Here is a 22964-nt window from a genome sequence, read left to right as displayed (position 1 = left end):
CATGTGGCAAAAAATGGTCCAAAAGTGGCAAAAACAAGCCAAAAAAAAAGAGAGTGAAAAAATGGGAAAAGGTAGAAAAAAAGTGGTATTAAATGACAAAAGCATGCTAAAGTGGCAAAAAATGGTCAAAAAGTAGGAAAAACTGTTATTTAATGGCAAAAGTCAGCTTAAACGGGTGACAAGTGGCAAAAAATTGGTAAAAAAGGGAAGAAAAGAGGGAAAAAATGGGAAAAAAGAGGGGAAAAGTAGGAAAAAAGTGGTATTTAATGGCAAAAGGTAGCTACAATGGGCCAAAACTGGCCAAAAAAAAAAGGTGAAATAAGGCAAAATTGGAAAAAAGTGGCAAAATGAAATGGCAAAAATGGGCAAAAATAAGGAAAAAGTGATATGTAATGGCAAAAGGTGGCTTAAATGGGCCAAAACTGGCAAAAACTGGTGAAAAAATGGCAAAATTAGAAAAAATGGCAAAAATAGGGAAAAAGTGGCAAAAAGAAATGGCAAAAATGGGCAAAGAGTATGAAAAAGTGGTATTTAATGGCAAAATGTAACTTAATTGGGCCAAAACTGGCAAGAAAAATGTCATAAATGTCATTTAATGGCAAAGGGTAGCTTAAATGGGTGAAAAGTGGCAAAAAATGAAAGTTTCCCTTTTTTTAAGGTTTTCTGGGGAAATAATATTTAAAATTAGGACATAAAAGAGCCACAGTTAATCACAAAAGAGCCACAGGTTGAGTATCACTGGTCTAACGTAATAAGAAATAGAATTAAAATATCAACATGAGCTCTGACTTAAAAAACCTGAACATTTCTACTTATTACTATGTTAATACAGCACTAATAAAGCTGCTTCAAGAATCAGGATTAGCATCCTGATAAAACACCAGCTCTTCATTGGTTGGTTAACCTCCTGATTACAGCTGAAGCATCATGGCTGCTAGGACTAAGGTGGAATAAGCTTCCTTATGACCTTTAATGTTACGCAGCTGCATTACCTCAGTGCTCTGCATCCTGCAAACAGATGTGTCCAAACTCGACCTTTTTCTTTGTCCACAGGGGCCGCCAAAGCAGCGTGAAGTAAACATTCCTCCCAGCTGCTTTAAATCTGAGTTCTCCGTTCCATTACTCCATGTGGGTCAGCTCTGGGCTAACAGCGTATTAACCACTGTTCTGTATTAAACTCTTGTCATGTGCCAGCTGGCTAACATGAGGGCTTAACAATGGTTCAGACTTCCAGCAACAAAAGCCCTGTTTGTTTTCCCTGAGTGAGGAAGGAGAGGTGGCCCGAGTCTTTCCTGAGATTAGTGTGAGGATGGAGGGCAGGTAGGAGGTCTGTGGAGCATGTGTGTGCAGACAAGCATGCTTAAGTTAGCGTGTATTTGGAGAGAGACAAAAACAGCATGCTCACAAGTTCTGAAGCTTTCCACCTCCATCTGTTCAAACTGTTCCTGCAGTGACAGACGGCAGCGCATGATTTATTCAGTTTGACTCTTTTTGACAATCACGCAGAGAGAACTGTAGCTAGTATTATCCTTTTAAACATGTCTGCTGCTGGTCTGAGCCTCCTTAGTGAGGGTTCTATGGCATTTCACCTTTCTTACAGCACAGTAAAGTTTTTCATGCTGCTAAGGTAGGACTAGACTTTCAAAATAAAGGCCTCAGACTTTCAAAAGTGAGCCATTTTAGCCACACTTTCCAAAGTGCCCTTATAATCTATTAAGTTGACTAGAATGTTAAAAAAAAAGGGCCTTAAACTCTCAAAAGTGAGTCCTTATAATCTGTTGAGAAGGCTAGATTTTCAAAATTAAGGCCGCAAATTTTTAGAAGTGAGTCCTTATAATCTATTAAGTAGACTAGATTTTCAAAATAAAGGCCTCACACTTTCAAAAGTGAGTCCTTAATATTTTCTAAGTAGACTAGATTTTCAAAATAAAGGTGTCAAACTTTCAGAAGTGAATCCATACAATATGATAAGCAGACCGGATTTTCAACACAAAGGCCTTTCAAATTATATTATTTTGAATCTCCTCAAAGTACACTGGATTTTCAAGTTAAAAGCCTTTTTTAACTTTTTAATCAAATTCTTATAAATCGGCCGACCTGTCCTTCAAAATTAAAGCCCCTCTCTTGCAAAGTTACTTCAATACAATCTCCTATGATATTCAAAATAAATGTATCAGTTATTTAAAAACTGTCTTTTGAAACCTAAGTAGACAGCTTTTCAAAACAAAGTCTCAACCATTTTCAGTCACATCCTTATCCAAAGAAGTTTTTCAAAACAAAAGCCTTAATTACCAAAAGATAATTCTTTTGAATCTCTCAAATAGACTTACTTTCTAAATAAGAGCCTCTTTCCTTTCAAAGTAACTTTAAATAAAACCATCAATTATTTCAGAGTAATTTCTTTTTGATCTCATAAGCAGACTGCATTTTCAAAATAAAGGCCTTAATAATTTTCAGTCACCTACTCAGGATATCTTAAGTAAAGAGAGTTAAAGACTTTCTTCTGTCTGCCACCTTTGCGTAGGTTAAGTACAACATAAACCTCTCTCCGTCCTTGTCGGCTAACTATTTTGAATAAACAGGAACAATAAAAACATTTTAATTAACTTGTGTTCATAGTCGTATCCTTCCTTTCCACCCACTGTTGTTGTATGTTCAGATAATAAACAATCCATGTGGGATGAATGAGCACGCAGAGTCCTCAGGCAGTTCATTAAAACTGAATCTCATAGAAGTTAATGAAGGGTGAGTAGCATGATAGTTGCACCTGTGCTTCACATTTGGACATCATGCAACCTTTAATGCCAATGAACTTCATGGGTGAGAAAACACATGTGCTGCATGCAAAGTAAACAGCAAGTTTGTAAATGTGTCAGACGGTGCTTTTAAAAATGCACCTCATATTTAGTATGAAACGGGCTTCCTGCTTACATGGGCAGACTTCTCCAAACATGTTCGAGTTAATCAGAACAGCTTTTGCTCGTGTTTTCCTGTGCGGTGTCTGATAATTAGCCTGTATGATCAGTGCTGTGTGCGCTGACCTGCTTCATCCTCTCTCTGTTCATGAATGGAGGGAGAAACAGAAGCATGATAATTAGATGATGCACTGACCTGTAGTTTCCTCGCTAATTGTTCCTCTCTGCTTAAATTTGCTGAAACACGCAAGATAAGACGGGACAGATGCTCTCATCTAGTCGAGATGATAGAGGGCAGGGAGCCCATGATGGGAGGCTGGACTTGAACACTAGATCAAAACTGCAATTTCAGCTGAAACTGTGCAGGGATGCTGAGAGGTGACTTTTGGGAGAACTGTTGAAAATAGCCAAAAAGCAGGAAAAATAGCTGAAAATAGCCCAAAAATAGCTGAAAATAGCCTAAAAATAGCTGAAAATGGCATTCAATGGCTGAAAAGGCATAGCAATAGCTTAAAATAGAATGACAATAGCTGAAAATAGTGGGAAAATAGCATAAAAATAGCATAAAATGCCATAAAAATAGCTGAAAATGGCATTTAGTAGTTAAAAAAAGGATAAAAAATAGCTGAAAGTAGCCTAAAAATAGCTGAAAATAGCTTAAGAATAGCTGAAAATAGCCTTTAGAAAGCTGAAGATGGCATTCAGTGGCTGAAAAGGCATAGCAAAAGCTTAAAATAATATGACAATAGCTAAAAATAGTGGGAAAACAGCTGAAAATAGCTTAAGATAGCATGACAATAGCTGAAAATAGTGGGAAAAGCTAAAGAGTACAATACCTGATTTGTGAAGAATGTGAAATCATTGCTAAAAATATAGAATTTATTTAACAACAATTGTGAACACTGCCTTATGGACAGAGTAGCCTCTTGAGTCTAAAGGCTGAAAGTGAGATTGTGCTAAAGATGGTAGAGATATTGTTCACAGCAGTGTTACTTAACCCTGAGCCAAATTGTTAAAAAAAAATACATTTGCAAGAGCCACAATCTAAGAGGTGAAGCTAACACAGCTTGAAGTACAATAACAGTAAGTTAAAGGTGTCAAAAATGGTCAAAAAGCAACAAAAATGGGTGAGAATGGGGAGGAGAAGTGGAAAAGGGGGCAGAAAGTAGCAAAAAAAGGGTTAGATGTGGGAAAAAATGATTTTTAGGTGACATAAATTGGTCCAAATGTGGCAAAAAATGAGTGAAAAGTGACTAAAAAGGGCAAAAAGCTGTAAATAGTGGCAAAAATGGGCAAACAATAGGAAACAAGTGGTATTTAGTAGCAAAAGGTAGCTAAAACGGGTGAAAAAGGGCAAAAATGTGATTGAATGGCAAAATGGCTGACGCAAGTATCAATAGTGTGAATGTTTACTCAACATCCCCACTAATAAGAGGGTGCAGACCAGCAGAGGGCCTAGGGCGATACAGAGGAGGGTGTATTAGCTGCGAGGTCGAGGTCACTGGGCCTTGAAATCATCCCTTGCTTTTAAGATTTATGCGTATCACAATACTGTCTGTTAATTTTATATAAGCGCAGGGAAGTAGTTCCAGTGACCTTATTACCACAAGTTTCCAGCTCTTTCCATCATATCTCTGCAGCCATGAGGAACTTTAACACCCGGCTTTACACTCCAACATGTGTCTGCTAAAAGGAAAAACCTGGAGTAACACCATGGTTGTTCATTGAGGGGCGCTTAGTGAAGCTGACTAAACACTTTCCAAGCGGGCATGCAGCAGGGTTTTACTCAAATCGCTCCCTGGGTAGGTGACACTTTGGAAAGGTTCAGCGTATTTCCTCACACGTTGTTAGCAAGAAAATCTGTAATGTGTGGAATAATCTGCAAGGTGGAGAAATGTTTTGGTTGGACGTGTTAATTAAGTCTGTCTGAACCTGAAGGGACTTTTTTTTACGCCTTAATGGTGAAGTTTGACCCAATTAAAGTGCTTCTGCTGCAAGTTAGCGGTTACATAATGGGCACCCAGAGATATGAGAGAACATATCACCCTCTGCCAGCCGGCTCACAATGGCCCTGTGGTGTAATATGAATTAATTTTGACAACTTTTCAAGAACTGCATGTTCTTTCTCAAGCCAAACAGTTCAACAAAGATGTTAGGATCAATGCAGTTAAAGCCAAAAACATAAGCCGAGTAAATGATGCAAAGATGCATGGACAGAGTTAAAAGGCTGCAACATTTACAAAACCATAGCTGGGCAATTGAAAATCATTATTGTGCAATTATGGGATTGGAGTTTTTGCAATAAATGCCTTCAATTCTCTTGTTCTTATCACTCCAAATGAGGACTGTGTATAAGTGATCTCTCAAGTTTAAATAAAGATTGATCAGTTCAGCCTGCCACTTAGTCTATAAATTGTTTCTGGAGTTTGGGACTACAAATCCGCACTGGAACGCCTGTCTGAAATCCACAAAAGAAGACAGTAGAGTGTACCAGCATGTCTGGCTTTATGACATTGGACTTTTTGCAAACTGTGCAGAATTGCAACCTCAGGTTGCATCGTCTCTTATCCCTGTAGCCTGATCTCAAATCATACTGAACCATATCTGACTCTATGGTGAAGACTATTTAAGAGCTATATGTTCCAACTTTGCAGAAGTGCAATCTTAGGTTGTATCGTATCTTATCCTGTAGGATAAAAGAGTCTTTAAAAACTTTAAATCCCATTTTTGCAACCCCTCAAACTTTGCAGACATTGTACCCTATCTGACTGTACTGTAATATCTTGAAGACCTGTTTGGCTGCATCCTGCAGCCATGTTTTGCTTCTAATTATATAATGCAAAATTGTAGATTGAAGAAAGTTTTGTCCTCATTTTTCCAGCCCTTAAACTGTCAGAAGTGCAACCTTAGAGGAAAATAAAGAGTTTTGATTCTTATTGGGGCTGGACAATTAATCCCAATTTAGATTAAATCACAGTTATTGTATCACATCATATTACATAACACTAAATTGTACAGCATCTGTCTTTACTGTTGCATGCCATTGATGAAGACCTTTCAGTCCTGACTTTGTGAGCCCTCACACTTTTGAAGAAGTGCAACCCAAGGAGACAGCACAGTTTATCATATTGGATTATAAAGCAAGAAAAAGTGCAGTACTGATTCAGGAAATCTTGCAGCTTAGATAGACTGTCGAATCGGGAGTATGCATGTCAGGTGTAAAATCAGCATGCTGATAATCTTTTCTGATTGTGTATGAGCTTTTTAAACTTTCTTCTAGTAGACTTATGTGTCGTGTTGTACCATAATATTGCTTTTAATTGAATCAAATTGTTTTGCATCATGACTTTGATTAATTTCGAACTTTTTGACCCACTTTTTTGCAGAGCAGAGTCTTACAGTGTCTTAAACAGCTCGATTTAGACCTTTTCGACCCATTCTTTCAGAAGTGCAGCCCTTGCAGATTATAGTATTTTCTTATAATGTCTTAAACTGATTGATTTAGACCTTTTTGACCCATTTTTTGCCAGCCTTTCAGCTTTGCAGGGATGCAGCTTAAAACAAAGGCGCGGCCCTTTAAGAAAACTGCTGCATCATTATCAGGCGGATTATAAGATTACTGAAAGAACAGCATCCTCTGGACATTCGGAGTCCCATTTCTTCCCGCAAGAACTCTGCAGTAAAACCCACATCCACACTTGCACATGCTGCTTTTGTGGCCATTACCGGCACGCTCTAATAGCCACGCTCAATTAAGCACACCTCCACCCAGCAGGCAATCAGGGCTTGTTAACCTGCAACCTCATTGCAGACTCCATACCTCGTCACTAATGACACTCTGCATATTGACTGTGAGTGCACCCCTGAATACCCTCCTGGCACACTGGCATGAAGTAGTGATTATGCTAATTGCTTAATTATTCAGGAGAGATAATAATTCAGCAGGAGATGATAAAATCTCAGTTGATAATTGAGTTAGATACCTAGGTAAGGATAATAGGAGATTTTATACAGCAGAGAAGCATAAAATTAAAGTTTAAAATTCATTAGATGTGTTAGAATAATAATGGAAGGACTCGACAACCTTGATGGAGCATCATTTAAAGGCTGAAGGTTAATTAGAAGTTAGTTTTTGAGAATTCTGACACACTTGGTGAAGGTTAAGGGGCACAAAAACAAAGAGCATTTTTTGTGCTTACCCTAAGTTTTTCATAGCGGTCGCTCAGTGCTGCCACCTGGTGGTCCCTGTGCCTTCCAACCAGTTTGCAGAGCGAGCAGATGAGCTGGTCGTCAGTGACACAGTACATGTTCACCTTCTCCTCCTCGTGCTCCAGACACTGGAGGCCCCTGAGGTGGGAGTCCGGCATGGGCTCGATGAGCCTGTGCCCGGTGAACGGCTTCTTGTTGGGGTGAGTCGCCCGCAGGCACTCCTCGCAGTATGACACCTCGCACGTCACGCACGTTTTCACCGCATCCTGCGGCGGGTCCTGCTCGCAGAACTGGCACTGGACCGGCTCAGGGGGGGTCCCCGGACTGGACATGGCGGCGCTGACAGGAACCAGCGCCAATCTGTTGCTCCCTTCCTCTCCGGGAGAGTTGGGCCCGCTGTGGGACGCAGGAAGCGGTAAAGGGAGCCCAGCTGAAGAGGAAGCCCTCTGGACTCTATCGATAATGTTCTGTAAGGTCACGTTTCTCTTTAGTCCCTCTAGTCCACGCTCAGGACTCAAGGAAATGACATATCTACAGGTGGGGCACTGGAAGGCGCCGATACTCTGAACGGACTCGTTGGTAGCGCAGTGGGAGATGAGGATGCGGTGGGCGCAGCCGAAGCACAGGCTGTGGGCGCAGGGGAGCAGCAGCGGGTCTTCAAAGAGCTCCAGGCAGATTGGGCAGGTCAGCTCTGACTCCAGAGTTTCCATCCTGCTCAGAGGAGGCCAGGCGGGACCAGGCGCAGCGTCAGCGAAATCCAGAAGAGCCGCTCAGCTGTCTGCAGGACGGAGACAGAGGGAGAGATAGAGGAAAGAAAGCAGAGGGATTTGTGATTAAATGGTGTGAAACAGCTTACCCCTTACTGCTTTCCCGAGGGGGGGGGGGGGGGCTTAGATCTCAATGGAGCAGACCATTAAGTGGACTAAAAAATCCACCACTTAACACTCTGCCATTCTCCAAGTCTGTGTGAAAACTGAAAAATTAGGAGTAATGGATGCCTTAAAGACCAGATAAATGGACTCTGATGAAAAGTTAAGTAACGTGGGGCACTTAGAAATTAAAATCAGCACAAAAACTCTCTAATTATCTATAAATATACTCATTTATTTCCAAAGTCATAGGAGTAAAAACTAAATCAGCCCACATTTTCACAAACTGTTTCTCTTCTGGTACTCTACAGCAGGGGTTCCCAAACTTTTCAGCCCGGGACCCCCCAAATAAAGGTGCCAGAGACTGGGGACCCCCACTGTGCCTGAAGCTGGGTGAATACAGCCATGCACATTCAAGAATAGCCATGTTGAGACAAGGCTGCCCATAAGGAGGGATAAAGGGGGAGGTTATCTATATCTCTTTCTATTCATTTGTGTAGTAAATAGCCTCTATAAAAGAAAATAACTTATGTTAAAAACATTAAAAATAGGTGAAAAATTGCTTAAATTAGTGAATAATTGCAAAAAAAAATGGTGGAAAATATGTTGAAATTGGATTTTTGAAGAACAAAATGGGTTTAAAGTGGCAAAAATTAGATAAAATTGGCCCAAAAAAAAAACAACCAGAAATTGTTTAAATTGGCAAGAATTGGCACAAAAAGTGGTAAAAGTGGATTACAAAGTGGCTGAAATGGCTTTTAAGTGCAAACAATTGAGGGAAAGTAAGTGAACTGGGATGAAAAAATGATCTAAAGCGACAAAAATGAGATAACTGTGGTTAAAATGGGCAAAAAGGGTGTAAAAAGTGGTTAATAGTGGAAATACTGAGGCAAAAACAGGCAAGAAGTGGCAAGAATTGGTTTAGAAGTGACAAAACAGGCAGAAAAAACGGTGGAAAGGGTTCAAAATAGACACAAATGGGCTTTAAGTGGCAAATATGTGTTAAATTGGCAAAATGGTGTTAAAAAGTGATGAAAAAGGGTTAAAATTTGACAAAATTGGTGTAAAGTGGCAACAGTGTAACTTAAAAATATTCTTAGTTGTTTTTATGACATCTGGAGACCCCCTGTCAGTGTCTCGCGACCCCCAGTGGGGTCCCACCCCAAGGTTGAGAACCACTGCTCTACAACACAAGAGACATAGATGAAGTGTTGATCACTGCCTGCTAGGACCTTTCTACTATAACGCTGACTTTGTTTTCCTCTCTACATTCCAGTAATGGCTGCTGCAGCTAATTAGTAACTGTTAATTGATTCCCTGCAGTGGAGCTCGTGGTGAAAAGAAGTATGACTAAAAAAAGTGCTGTGGTATGAAAATGAAACATGGGAGCACTGGAGTGGCCTGGATTATAACAAAGTTGTAGAATTGATATTTGCAGATCTGAGGTTCTAAAGGTCTGTGCAGGATTGAAGGCTGCAGGCTCTGTAGTCCACAGAATGAAGTCAGTTACTAATTAGACGGTTTAATTGGTAATTAGTGCACATGTCCAATCAAAACCCTGCAGAGGAGCCAAGGCTTGACTCTGCTGTCTGTCAGTGTGAGGCGTATTCCAGTGGTGGATCTAATTAGTCACATTTACTTCTAGTAGCCTCATATACATGCAGCTACTCTGCTTTTACTCCACTTAACCTTTCTACACTGTAATGCAGGAATATTCTGCTCTAACTGTCTGGTCTTGTGCAATATATCTCTAAGTGTAAATCCTTCTCATTCTAAATAAACTTCAAACTCCTGGGATGACCGTTTGGTCTAAAACTCACACTCAGGACCAGATTTGCTCCAATGAGACATCCTGAAGCCGGACTATTTAAGCCAGGAGCAGAGGTGTAGAACAAATGAGAAAAAGGGTACTGATTACCCGGGCCCTCAGTAGGGAGGGGCCCTTGGGAAGCCTGCAATAAAAAGTGTATTTTGATTTAATTTTTCTTAGTAATTAGTGACATTATTAAATCTAAAGTGACTAAAGCAGTGATCCTCAACGCCCATTCAAGCTGCCTTGTGCAGTTAAATGACACTTACTAGTATGTCCCATTTTGCCACTCTTTGATGCTTTTTGCCCATTTAAGTCACTTTTCACTCATTTTTTGCCACTTTGGGACCCTCTTTGCCATTGTTAACTCATTTTTTGGTCACTTCCCATCCATTATTTCCACTTTTTGGCTTTTTTTCCATTTTCTCCCAGTGTTTGCCACTATAAGCCCCTGTTTGACACTTTAATCCTGCTTTTTGCAATTTTTTTTGCCTTTTTTGCCACTTCTTGCTTATTTAAGCGGCCTTTTTTCAATTAAATGCCACACATTTGCCCTTTTTCCCCTCCTTTTTTTTCTGATTTTAGCCCAGTTTAGTCACTTTTCATTCTTTTTGGGACCATTTTTGCCACTTCTCTTAGTGATTGCCACTTTCTGACCACTTTTGCTACCTTTAACCTATCTTAATTGCCACTTTTCACCACTTAGATTGTGGCTCTTGTGAATGCATTTTTCAACAACTTGGCTATTTGTTTGAGCAGGGCTGAGTAACACTGGACTAAATGAACCAGACAACAGACTGAAATCTGCATAAAATGGAGTAAAATACAATACTCCTTCACCCATAAAAATGTCCAAATGGTGTAGTACAGCGCTGCAAAGTATTGCAAGTAAATTTGATTTAACCATAGTAAAAATGTTGCTCACAAATGGGGAAATTATGTTTCAAATGTACATGAAAATGCAAAAAAAAAAAAAAAAAAAGACTCAACATATGTTGCTTGTCTCACTGTTTAAGGGGATCCCTGTGTAAATTTTTTCTAGGAGCCCAAAATCCCTAGCTACATCCCTGGCCAGGAGTGTCAAAGTCAGTTGCGGATTCTGAATTTTGGCCTAACCTTAGAGCCTAAAAAGGTCAATATATAACCATAAACTCTCAAACTCATTTTCACTATTATTAAAAACAAACAAACAAAAAAAACCAAAACAAACAACATTGATGATAAATCATTCTGAGGTGAAAAAAGTCAAAATGGTAAATTTAAAGGCTCAAAGTCTGAGATAAAAAGTCAAACCTATTAGTTCAAAAGGTCAAAACATGAAATTTAAAGGCAAAATACTGTTTTTAAAAGGTAAATATTTGACATAGAGAGTAAAAATCACAAGTTTAAAAGGGAAAAATACAACATATAATTTTAAATTGTGAATCTTGGGGGGTAAAAAATGAAAAGAGTTGAAAAAGGTCAAAATCATACGTTTAAGTCAAAATGGTGGCATGCAAAATTGAAAATGTGAAATGACAACATTACTTTCTTTTCCCACCTACCTTGAATGTTTGATCAGATAATTTTACTTTTTTTTTTGTTTTAGATTTTTATAATTGAACAAGGATACTTGAAATCATCAAGGTAAAGTTTGCACGTTTATACTGGAGGAAATCTGCAGACCTGGTACCAGTAAGCTGGTTTTAGTAGAAAGATCTTATGATCTTGCGTGTGGGCCGGATTTGGCCCCCGGGCCTTGAGTTTGACACCCCTGGTCTAAACGATTTGTCTCATCTTGCTGAGCTTGTCCTGAACATGCAAGTCACCTCACCCTGCAGTCTTAAAACGTGGACTGTATCAATGCTGCAGTGATGAGGCTGAAAACACAGACACCGGTTAGCGTTTAGCACTCTTGGTTCTACCCTCAAAGTCTAGGAGATTTAAGAGCCAGTTTTCGGTTGGGTGCCTGAAAACAAACTGAGGCATAAGCTGTTAAGAAGGCTGTTTTTTTTCATCTTACAAAGTCTGCTAAGAAGCATCCCCACAGCTTGATGCTGCCACCACCATGCTCCACAGTGGAAATAGAATGTTTGTGATGATGTCAGTGTTTGGGGTCTTGTCTGATGGCCAAAAAGCTTCATTTTGGTCTCACTGGAGCAAAAAACTTTCTTCCTCTTGACCATGGAGTCTCGCACATGCTTTTTGGCGAACTCTGGTCCAGATTGAATCTGATTTTTCTTCAACAGTGTTTTTCTCTTTGCCATATTCCATCCATTTCTTCATGATGGATTTAACTGACTTAGACTTTTCAATAACATTTTCTCTGAGTGTTCTTTTGTCTTTGGGGTGTAATGGTAGCCATGAATACCGGACTTTCCAGACACATCAAATATCGATTTTCCTGAGGCTCCTTCTTTCTTGAGTTGCACCTGCAGAAGCAGTGGCTTTTAGGACGTGTGTTCCTGCAGAGAGAGAGCTAATCCCATAACAGCTGGATTGGCAAGCATGTGCTTTTTGCTCTTATTATTATAAACTAAAAAAAAAAACAGGAGGTCTGCGCTGAAACATCCCACATTAAGAACCCCTTATGACAAGATTTCCCTCTTCACTGATGTTAGGGGATGTTCAACGTGAGCTCTGTGACTTAAATGATAAATTTTAATGTGAAAGAACATCACTGAGATGAAAAAATTAGTGTCCCAAGGATGTTGGTTACATCATATTTTAACATCTGTTATCACCGAGTCCAAAAGTTAACTTTGAGCCGCATGTTTTTCTTTGTTGCTTCTTTATTTATGAACTTAGCCAGAGGGCTGCGAAGAAAACAAGTCGGGGGAGTTTGCTGATGTGAGGAAGTTTCACCAACAAAAAAGGGGCTCTTTAAGCTGAGATAAAAACTCAAGAAACACTTCAGGGGAATGGGATTGTTATGAGAAAACAGGGAGAAAAATCAACAAAGGGGATCTAAATAAGACTTGCAAATGTAAAACCAATTGTAGATAAAGAAAGCATTGTAAAGGAGTAGAAATCAATCAATTGCATTGATTAAACCTGCTGTCTGAGTGAAATGCATGCATTTTAAGGCAGGAAAAGCATCCACTGCAGCCTCTGCAGAGCGTTTTCTGCAGCAGATGTCACTGTTCACTGAGCTTAAATCCTGTGTGCATCCACGCAGACTGTGCCACACTCACAATAACCCTCCTACTAGTTCAAATCAACATCTTTATGCATGATTTCCTCACACCCGTTGCAAAAAAAACAAGGCCGGAAATATTCATTTGCAGCCCAGATGAGCTGCAAACATGAGCATATGGAAAAATACATGTGCACAAGGAAAATGTTTAGATTTATTACAAAAAAAAACAAACCTGTGCATCTGACAGCTTTGTTCTTTTCTACACAGATCAGAGAAGAAAAGCCAAATAGGAACATGAAGTGAAAATGAAAGGATAAAGAGTAACAAGAGGGCGGAAATTGAGAGGGAAAGATGGAAGTGATTCAGCAATCACACGCTTCAAATGCAGCGAGTGTTTGGAGCGACTGTAAACACAACAAATCCTCAGAGACGCACTCACATTTAAACTCCACACACCGACACAACCTCACAACAGAGCATCCCTCAGGTGTTTATACTACGCAGTGTTGACGATACATCAGGATGTTTGGGGCCGATGTAGAGATGCTAAAGTTACCGCTCTGCAATGAGGTTTAAAGCTAAAATATTGCATTGTTTGATGCTGTCGCCAAAGTTAATGCAAACAGTTGAATGTAGGATGATTTTTCTCCATGCTGGAGTAAGACAATTTCCATTTTACCTGACGACATCCCACAGAAGTTGTTTAATACGAGGTCGTAATTCAAACAAGTTTACTCCATCTGTTTCCATGACTAACTCCTCTGTTAAATTTAACATGAAATGAAAATGCTTCCTGCACTGCCGTCATTTTACACAAACATCTGGCCTGGAATTTTAATTTCCTTAAAACATGACTCATCCAGCAGCCAGAGGCAGAATTTATTCTGTGTCACATGAAGTGCTTGACAAATTTTGTCCCTCCAGCATGATGCACAGCAGGATCCTGAATGTAGCGAGGCTGCTTTTAATATTTTTAACTTTCTCATTCAGAAATTGCAAATAAAATTCATTTCCTAGCTTCCTATGTTTGCATAAATCATGCAAAAATGCAGAATCCAATGACTGCATTGCCGTCCTTACTCAGTGGTTCTCAACCTTTCCAGCCCATGACCCCCAAAACAAAGATGGACCCCGCTGTACCTGAAGGTGGTTGAACAGCCAGGAACATTCAAGAACAGTCATGTGCAGACAAGCTGCCCATAAGGAGGGATAAATGGGTGAGCTTTCTGGGGTCCAGCCAAACTGGGGGCCCATGGAGGTCAGCAAAATCCTAGTCCATTGTAAAGTTAAGCTGTGATATTGATACTTTATATTTAACCTGAAAAATAAACACTCTTATCAAAGAAACAAATGTCTTTTTTAATCAATTGTGTAGTATATAGCCTTCTTAAAAATGTAAATCCCTTTTGTTAAAAAAAAAAACTAAAATGAAATAATAATGGCAAAAAATGTGAAAAAGGAGGTGAAATTGGATTTTAGAAGTAGAAGAAATGAGTTGTTAAAAAAAAAGGAAAAATGCTAAAATGGGCATAAATAGCTGTAAAAGGGATCTAAAAAGTGGCTGAACATGCTTTAGATGGGTGGAAATTTGGTAAAATGGGATGAAAAATTGATATAAACTGGCAAAAAAAAAGTGTTAACTGACAAAAAAAGGCATATATTGGCAGAAATTGGTTAAACTGGCAAAAATGGGCATATTAGATAGTGAAATGTGGTTAAAATTTGGAAGAATTTGGCGTAAAAAAGTGTGAAAATTGGGTTAAAAGTGCCAATAATGGGTCAACAGAGGCAACAAGGTTTAAGTGGCAATAATTGATTTAAAAGTGGCAAAAACAGGCAGAAAAAAGTGGAGGAAAGGGTTAAAAATGGGCAAAACTGGTGTTAACTGGCAAAAATGTGTTAAAATTGGAGGGAAAAAATGATGAATATGGGTTTAAATTTGTCCAAATTTGTGTAAAGTGGAAACGGTGTAATTTAAAAAATATTCCTTATTTTTTTAGGGAATCTGGGGACCCCCTCTCAGAGTTTCGCGACCCCAATGGGGGTCCCAACCCCAAGGTTGAGCACCACTGTGCTAACTGACAGGTAGCAGAATAGTGTGACACCATCAGCAGAACTGGGATTTACATTTGCCTCGTTTTGACACAATGTTAAAAATACCTGGCTACCATTACAACATGAAGACAAAAGAGCATTCTTAGCAACTTAGATAAAAGGTTATTGAAAAGTTTAAGTCATAGGCTTTGAACATCAGTTAAATCCATCATGAAGAAATGAAGCAATATGTCACATGTGTAAATCTGCCTAGATCAGACCGTCCTCACAAACTGAGTGAGCGTGCAAGAAGGAGACGACTGAGGGACTACTCTGAAGGAGTTCCAAGCTTCAGCAGCTGAGATGGGAGAGACTCTGCAGACAACAACTGTTGGCCGGGTTCTTCACCAGTCAGAGCTTTATGGGAGAGTGGCAAAGAGAAAGACACTGTTGGAGAAAACTCAGATTCAATCTGGACTAGAGTTCACCAAAAGGCAAGTGGAAGAAAGTTTTTGGCCATCAGACAAGACACCAAACACACGATCCCCACTGTGAAGCATGGTGGTGGCAGCATCATACTGTGGGGATGCTTCTTGGCAGTAGACCCTGGAAGGCTTGTAAAGGTAGAGGGTAAAATGAATTAAGAAAAGCACAAAGGACGATCTTTGTCAGTCTTCACTGTTAGAACCTGATATGTTGGATATAAACTACAGACGGCAGAAGTAGTGGAAAAAGCCTTTTGTGCTTTCTTTGACATTTCCCACAGTGCAGGGTTTCGGCCCCAGGGTTTTGCTTTTTTTAGTGACCGTGTTAACTGGTGACTCTCAGCTGGATGCACTCATAGATGCTGTTGAAAACAGAGTAATTATGAATGAGTCTTTGTCAAATTATAATCCAACCAAAACAAATGCAGCCACTGTTGAAAGTCCCCAGTTTACACGGTCACTCATTGAACCAACACACCGATTTTATTTCCATTGTTTTTGCAGGAATTTTAACGTTAACTTCTAAACAAGACTTTCTCCGTCACAGCTCACTAGACGAACATATTTGTCTCTCTGCAGCAACAATAACGCATTATAAAGATGAGGATTTTGTTTCTCAGATCATGCAAACTCCACATAGAAACCCGGTACTAATCATACCACCCTGCAGCCTCAATTACACCAAAATCATCATAACAAATATTGACTATAGGTATCAAGAAACAGGTTAATACTAGCAAGGGAAATTCAAAAATTCAATCTTAGGCCATGCTGACCTTTCTCTTCACAACCATGGCATCTTTGAGATGCCGGACTCAAAATGTTTTGAGTGGTCCCAAACATCCATCCTGATCCTAGAGAACTGAGGTCAGAAAGTCCAAGTGCATTTTATTTACTCTCTCTCTGCTCAGGCTTCCAGCCAAATTATATAAACAGCAGACAGTATTTTACATAAGCACACAAAGTACAGGCGCCTAAAGTTCCTGACTGAGCTGAGAAAAGTTTGACATTGACGGAGCTCTGACAGGTTCCTGCGTGACAGCAGGGAAACCTGGAGGCACCGACGGATAAAACGTCTAAATCCACCTTATTCTGACAAAGACAAATGCACACACGCAAGCCTGAACGCTCGCTTCCACGTAGACATACACGGCTCCGCAAATCCAAAGTGGCAGGTGAGACGGGGTGAAATGCCTCTCAGCGCACCATAGGTGACACTGTTGAACCGTGCAGGAAGGTGACGCAGGAATTAAAGAGAGGGAGCGGATGAGGGGAAGTAAAGAGGTTTCAGCCTTGAGGAGAGTATTGGTAAAATCTAGTTGGAGTTGTTTATTTTTCCTCCAATGAAACTGTGATTCATGTCTGAGTTGCTGCTGTGTGAGAGAAAAGCCTGGCTTTTGTGCATGCTCTGTGAATTAGTCAGTACCGATTTTGTTCATTAGGGGGCAATGCTAAGCTGGGTGAGCGGTGAGAATCCTCCACTGTCCTCCTTTCCTTCCTGAGGCTTGTGCATGAGAGCAGGAACACAGATTTCATTTATTATGCACTTAAATATATATTTTTTTGTTCCTTTTTCTCCTCAATTCACACTACAGGCTGAGACTTTGTTCTTTAAAAGAAAATATACACCTCACATCAGTCAAAACTGAATAATTAAGCTTCTTAGCTACAAAATATAAAAACGTCAATACACAACTAAGCATTTTCAAAGTATACTTTAAGCTGGCTTTTAGCAGTTTGAATCTTAGTTGTTCTTTAACCCTTTTCAGCATTATCTTATCTCATTACTTTGAGAGCTAGAGGTTCAGGGATAGATTTAGGGATAGAGACGTAAGACAAAGCAGTTAAAACCAGTCGTTGGATTTGGATGGAATAAATAATGCCTATATGGGACCAAAAAAGGTGAACAACAACCACTCATTTGCTACTTAATGCCCATTTCTCTTCTCTCTTTTCTCATGGAAATGTGGGAGTAGGGGGACGTAGTGTATAATGCCATTAAAGCTAGAAAATGATTTAAAATGAGGAGGAATCAGGCCAATTTGAGGCCATAGTAAAGAAGGTTAAATATCACTCATTTCCTCCTTTGTGCTCTCTCCTCCCTCTGTCTTCATGACATGTGGGAGTATTGGAAGGTAGAGTATAATGTAGTTCAAGCTAGGCAGTGGTTTTAAATGAGAACTGATGCCTCTTAGGGACCAAAATAAGGGTAAATAACCACCACTCATTTTCTCCGTTATGCTCCTTTTGCCCTCTTCCCTCATAAAAGAAGTGGGAGTGGTGGGAGGTAGAGCATTAGGCAGTTAAAAATAGAATAATGCCAATTGTGGGTCAACATAAAGGCAAACATAAAACAGGTATTTCCTTCTTTATGCCCTTTCCTCTCCTCTCTCTCCTCATGAAAATGTGGGAGTGAAGGGAGGTAGAGCATAAGGCAGTTAAGAATAGGTTGTGAATTTGGATGAAGATGAATATTGCCAATTAGGGGGCTGAAATAAAGGTTTACAATGACCTTTCTTACTTTCTTTATGCTATCTTTGCCCCTCTCTTTTCTCGTGAAAATGTGGGAGTAGGGGGAGGTAGAGTTTCACGCAATTGAAGCTAGTTGTGGATTTGGATGAGAAGGAATAATGCCAGTGGGAGGAGCCAAAATAAAAGTAAACAAAAAAAAAACAACAAAAAACAACAACAACAACAACAACAAAAAACCCCTCCTTTGCTCCTTCCTTGTCTTTTCTCTTCTCTCTTCAGTGGATTTTGGTAAGGAGGAATCTTGCCAGTTGAGGACTGAAATAAAAGTAGCTGAAAGCCACTAATTTCCCTCTTTGTTCTCTTTCTCTCTTTCCTCATTTAAATGAGATAGTAGTGGGAGGTAGAGCATGCACCTTAAAACCAATCAGTGGATTTGAATTTGGAGGACTATTGCCAGTTTGAGGCCAAAGTAAAGGTAAACAAATCCCACACACTTCTATCTTCCTTGGTTGTTTGCAGAGGAAATTAGGGGTCATGGGCTAGGGCAGGTAATATCAGCATTGTCACTACCTGGAGCTTCCCAGTATGGAGCCTGGGTCCACTGAAGGTGGTGATGCTGTTTGGGCTGCTAAAGCCATGAGGAAGGGTAGGTGAAATAAAGATAGGTTTTGGTATAGTGGGTTGAGGTGGCACAAGAGTTTAATGTTCAGCCCCCTGGAGGAGTACTTGCAAAAGGAGTTCCCAGTTGATAGCCCTGCAATTCCCTGGCTCTTGCTGCCCATGAGTCTACGTAGTTGAGTTTGGGGGAGGGAGGCAGGGCGGGACCATGTGCTAAGGTAATTAGCATTGGCATTACCTAGAGCCTACATGCACAGAGCGTGGGTCTGTTGGAGGTGGCAGTACTGTAGCGATGAAGGGCCATGTGGTTAAAAATACCTAACTCAGCAGTAAGGCATTATGCCATATTTGAGATGAGCAGTCTCCTCACTGAGTGCTTATCCTTCATTAATGCACAAGTGTTTCAATCTTAATGTGTCATCTTTATTGCTTCTTTCCTCCGTCTCCTCTAGTTTTTGGTTGTATTTCAACATTTCTCTCATTTTAATCCCTGTCACTCCATTCTGCTGAGCTTTGAGTCATCACTTGGCCCAAGCAGTTGCTAACATCACCCTTACACCAAATTCTTTCCAAGTGATTTTAACATTATGCAGTTTCTCAAATTTGGATTAAATGATCAGGGGTTTGCTTTAGCTATTCCACACACTGTTACAGCTTGAGTTTTTGTCTAAGGTGGTGTTAAAACTTAGTTAAACTGTGTGAATTCAACCTTTCATGCCTTTAAGTGACATATTATTGGAGGGTTTTAGTCACGCTGATGCAGATAGTCAAGTTCAGTCACTTGTAGGTTGTTGTTTGTGAAGCCGAGGGGTGTTATTACTGCACTTTGACTCCTGAGTTGGATGATTTCTAGCTCTTAGGACATGTTGCCAGCATGGTGGCAAACTCTGTGGACTGCGAGGAGAAGTTCTAAGTAGGGAAACCCGACCTGTTTGCCAGAAATGCAAACTAAGCAAACTTAAAGACCTCAGTCCTGCAGTTGATGCAAACTAGTGAATACATCATGAAGACAGATGCTTTTGTTTCTGCATCTGCTGCTCCACTGCTTGTTTTTCTTCTTGTAAATTTTCACCAGGAGTATCAATGGGAAATGATCTTAACAGGAAAGAAGTTGTACTCTTAAAAGTACTAGTAATGAATGATTAAACTGTCTTTGAGTGTGATGGTTTAAACCTTTGTCCAGTTTCAGCCTAGCTGACTTTCTCATCCATTGTTGTTTGTTTTGATCTGAAACTTGCACTGCATTGTGCAGCTGTATTTCAGAACTGCAGTCACAGCAATTGTTGCTGTATCAATTCTGCAAATCTGTATCAGTACACAACATGCATGTGAGAATAAACTGCCTGAGCACAGATCTTTTAAACTTACACCTTGACACTGGTAACCTGTCCATTATTTTGGAGTCAGTTTGACATCTTGAAAAGTATGTTGGCAAAGTATGTGTCTTCTTATCATTGCAGAGTGTCTAAGCGAAAGTTAACAGTTCTTTCTTTTGTCAATATGCCTCCAGGAAGTTTGGACTCCAGTAAATGCAATAACTTCCCACACATAATACTTAGCTTTTACTGTAATAATCCCACTAATGTGATACATTTCCACAGTTGCCTGATGCAAACATAATAACTGCTACATCTGCATGAATTTATTATGTATGTTTGAAGGTAAAAATCCCTGTCTCTCAAAATTGTATGTAAACATTAAAAATCTAAATTGTGGTAGTCAGCGGGTTCAAGTCAGCTGATGTTCAAGTCACATAAAAAACAGACATAGCGGCCTAGTCTTCACCATGAAACAGGAAGTTTTTTTCAGAGTGTTGCAACACTTGGTGAGCCATGAATCTAAGCACAAATTTTTCATTTCAGAGCTCTACCAGTGTTTTAAGACTTAAAAACTACTTCCTGTTTCATGGCGAACAAAAAATTGACTATGTTGTTTTTTTTATGTGACATTAGCTCAAGCTGACTCAAACCCACTGGCAGTTATTAAAAATACTAGAACAAACAATGATGACCATTAATAAGTTTTAATGTTCATGTTACATTTGTGCGAATGCCAGTCAATACATTTGTGGGAAATTTGTTATTGCATTGACAGTCAACAGCTGTATTCGTAAGAAGGTAAAAATCACTGTCTCTCAAAATTGTATAAACTTTTCACAAATGTAATGTCAACATTAATAACTGCCAGTGGGCTCAAGTTAACTTAGGCTCAAGTCACATCAAAAAACAGTCATGGCAACATAGTCTTCGCCATGAAACAGGAAGTCTTTTACCGAGTCTTACAACATTTGTAGAACCATGAATCTTAGCACAAAATTTTCATCCACGAGTGTTTTAATGTTCAGGTTACATTTGTGGGACATCATTACAAATTTTGAAAGTAACATAATAAATCCACATGAATGTCAGTTTTTTTGTGGGGAATTTTCTACATTTAAGGGATTATTATGTTAAAAACTGCAGTTTTGTATTACATTTGTTGGCAGTTATTACTTTTGTAAGTGTTACAGCAGCCTGGGCCAAGGTGAGCAAAGAAAGTCTTGTCAAAAGTACAAAAGGTTTTCTAAAGGTAGTGGAGACATGCTGGTTTAAGATGTCATTAGGTTAGCTACAGAAGCGGACCTCCAGTCATACATTTTCATACTCCCTGTAACTGTGATGGCAGTTATTTACAAGCTTTGTTTTTTTTTGTTTTTTTTGAGATCCTGTTGTGATAACAGTCTATTTTCCCATCACAAGTTAATTCCAGTTGTTTTTTGAATGTTTCTGAGTCTTTATGATGATATAAAAATGCTATTTTTTCCCATTACAGTTGATTTATTGTATTACCATCAGATACCAAGGCTTGTTTTGTGTGATAAGTAGATAGTCTTTCAGGGATCTAAAAGATTAAACAATAGCCATGAGGTAAAGTATTACTTAATGCTTTTACAGCCCTGAGGATATGAAGATAAAAGTCTAATCTTGGGGGATAAAACAAAGATGACTCATCGTGAAGGGAAATGTGATAAATGAATTGTATGGAAGTCTCCAAAGCAGCCAAGCATCTTTTAACACTATTCTGCTATTCTGCACTATTTGCTGTAAAAACAACCAGTTATATCCTATTTCAACAATAAATCAAGTTGATTTCTTGAGCTTAAAAGCATAAACAAAACCATTCATCACCGTCATGCTCAAACCCATTAAGATAAACAGCATATTGCAGTGGTTTTCTACTTATGCAAGTAGAACACTCCCAGTGGCATGGCTGCAACTTCTTTGACCTTTCCCCTTGCATTGGTGGGAAGGTAAAAACTACTACTCTAGATTTTTGTAATCACTCAAAAACTCTAACAGTTTCCCACAAATGATAGACATTCAAGTTGTGGCATTTGGTTGTTGTACCCTATTCAAAACTGCCAGTGGCTTAAATCAGATTATGTTCAAGTCTCATCAAAAACATAGTCATGGCAACTTTGTCTTTGCCATGAAACTGAAAGCTTTTTCTCAGTCTTATGCTTTATCAAACAACAATGTGTGAACCGTGTTTCTGTACACTGTAATTTTCTCAGAGCACTTTTTGACTCTTTTTAATCCGCTCTGCTCAGATTCATAGCGCTACCAGTGTTTAGACTGAAAAAATGACTTCCTGTTTCATGGCGAACAAAAAAATTGCCTTTTTTGATGTGACTTTAGCTCAAGCTGATTTGAACCCACTGGCAGTTGTAAAAGATGTACATCCAAAAAGCATAGTAATGGCAACTTTTTCTTCACCATGAAACAGGAAGTCTTCAAATACAAATGCTTCAACAAAGAACAATGAGTGAACCATGTTTCTATACACTATAATATCCTCAGAGTGCTGTTTTGACTCTTTTTAATCCACTTTGCAAAGATTCATAGGTCTGACAGTGTTTAAGACTGGAAAAAAAATGACTTCTTGTTTCATGGCAGACCAAAAAATTGCCTTTTTTTGATGTGACTTTAGCTCAAGCTGACTTGAACCCACTGGTAGTTATAAATAATGCACATTAAAAAAACGTAGTCATGGCAACTTTGTTTTTGCCATGAAACAGGGAGTTTTCCTCAGAGTCTTAAAACACAAAAGGCTTCAATAAACAACACTGGGTGAACTTTGTTTCTGTACACTTATAATTTTTTTCCTCAGAGTGCTGTTTTGACGCTTTTTGATTTACTCTGCAAAGGTTCATAGCTCTACCAGTGTTTAAGACTGGGAAACCTACTTCCTGTTTCATGGCGAGCAAAAAAATTGATTTTTTTTTTTGATGTGACATTAGCTCAAACTGACTTGGCTACTGGCAGTTGTAAAAAGTGCACATCAAAAAATGTAATGATGGCAACTTTGTCTTCGCCATGAAACAGGAAGTTTTTTTCTCAAAGTCTTAAGACATAAAATAGTTAAATAAACAACACTGGCTGAACTGTGTTCCTG

General features: G+C 39.3%; 1 protein-coding gene and 1 long non-coding RNA gene across 5 annotated transcripts in view; one reads left to right on the top strand and one right to left on the bottom strand.

The window, feature by feature from the left end:
• LOC121506454 (E3 ubiquitin-protein ligase Midline-1-like) overlaps positions 1 to 22964 on the bottom strand; it is an 83782-nt gene that overhangs the window by 37430 nt on the left and 23388 nt on the right. For 2 of the 4 annotated variants that reach the window (XM_041782272.1, XM_041782273.1), the window contains exon 2: positions 7115 to 7902. The exons of 1 other annotated variant lie outside the window; for it this stretch is intronic. In XM_041782272.1, the coding sequence (XP_041638206.1) occupies positions 7115 to 7834 (720 nt within the window). In that variant the 5' untranslated portion in view covers positions 7835 to 7902. Of the gene's footprint in view, positions 1 to 7114; positions 7903 to 13153; positions 13279 to 22964 lie in introns of those variants that run through there. One more of the 4 variants, XM_041782274.1, reaches the window with a different exon arrangement.
• Positions 1 to 22964, top strand: part of LOC121506456 — a 167573-nt gene that overhangs the window by 139953 nt on the left and 4656 nt on the right. The window lies entirely within an intron of this gene.

This window comes from Cheilinus undulatus, linkage group 24 (genome assembly GCF_018320785.1).
Source record: "Cheilinus undulatus linkage group 24, ASM1832078v1, whole genome shotgun sequence".
Lineage (NCBI taxonomy): Eukaryota > Metazoa > Chordata > Actinopteri > Labriformes > Labridae > Cheilinus > Cheilinus undulatus.
Note: the sequence above shows the minus strand (reverse complement) of the source record. Positions and strands in the feature narration are given on the sequence as shown.